The sequence below is a fragment of the Geospiza fortis genome, unplaced genomic scaffold (genome assembly GCF_000277835.1).
Source record: "Geospiza fortis unplaced genomic scaffold, GeoFor_1.0 scaffold1133, whole genome shotgun sequence".
Taxonomy (NCBI): domain Eukaryota; kingdom Metazoa; phylum Chordata; class Aves; order Passeriformes; family Thraupidae; genus Geospiza; species Geospiza fortis.
Window position 1 is genome coordinate 1 of NW_005055097.1, and position 1,189 is coordinate 1,189.

General features: G+C 47.7%; 1 protein-coding gene across 1 annotated transcript in view; it reads left to right on the forward strand.

Annotated features, from left to right (window-relative positions):
- Positions 1-861: 861 nt before the first annotated feature.
- Positions 862-1,189, forward strand: part of LOC102036398 (disks large homolog 4-like) — a gene marked incomplete at its 5' end in the record, with an annotated part of 19,108 nt that continues 18,780 nt past the window's right edge. The window contains one exon of the mRNA XM_031065714.1: positions 862-986. Coding sequence (XP_030921574.1) covers positions 862-986 — 125 coding nt within the window. The remainder of the gene's footprint in view (positions 987-1,189) is intronic.

The following is a 1,189-nucleotide window of genomic DNA, read 5'->3' on the forward strand; positions in this document are numbered from 1 at the left end:
AAATTCACCTGGGAGCCCCAAAATTTCTCAAATTCAGCCCAAAAATCTGCCTGGGAACCCCAAAACTCCCCAAAACAAGCCCAAAAATCCTTGAAAACTCCACTTGGAAATCCCCAAAATTCTTTGAGAATTCCCAAAATCTGCTGAGAATCCTAAAAATCCACCTGGGAACCCCAAAAAAATCCTGAACCGACCCCAAAAAATCCAGCTGGGAACCCCCAAAATTCCCTTTTTTATATTTTTTTTTGAGAGATTTTTAATGTCTTTTTTTTTAATTTATTTTTTGGGGAGAAATTTGGGGTTTAAAGGTCCCGGATTTTTTTTTTGGGGGGGGATTTTTTGTGCTCGTGGAACCCCAAAATCCATCCGGGAGCTGCAAAAAACCCCAAAATTCTCTTTTTTTTTGTGCGTTGTTTTTTTAGGGGTTTTTATGGGGTTTTCAAGGTTTTTTGGGTCTGGCTGTTCTGGGGGTTTTGGGGGTGGATTTTGGGGTTGTTTGGGGGATTTTGGGTCTAACAGGACCCCAAAATCCATCTGAGACCCCCCCCAAAAAACCCCCAAAATTCCTTTTTTTTTGTTGTTTTTTGTGGGATTTTGGTCGTTTTTTAGGGTTTTTTGGGTCTGGCTGTTCTGGGGCTTTTGGGGGTGGATTTTGGGTTTTTTTTGGGCGATTTTGGGTCTAACGGGACCCCAAAACCCATGCGGGACACCCCAAAAAAAACCAAAAATTCCTTTTTTTGTTGTTGTTTTTTGGGGGATTTTTTGAGTTTTTTAGGGTCTGGCTGTTCTGGGGGTTTTGGGGGTGGGTTTTGGGGTTTTTTGGGGCGATTTTGGGCCTAACTGGACCCCAAATTCCCGCAGGGGAACTCGGGGTTGGGGTTCAGCATCGCGGGGGGCACCGACAACCCCCACGTCGGGGACGACCCCGGGATCTTCATCACCAAAATCATCCCCGGGGGCGCCGCCGCCCAGGACGGGCGCCTCAGGTGAGAAACGACCCCAAATCATCCAAAATCACCCCAAAATCGGCTTCGGGACCCCCAAAAACCCCAAAAATCACCCCAAAATCATCCCCGGGGGCGCCGCCGCCCAGGACGGGCGCCTCAGGTGAGAAACGACCCCAAATCATCCAAAATCACCCCAAAATCGGCTTCGGGACCCCCAAAAACCCCAAAAATCACCCCAAAAT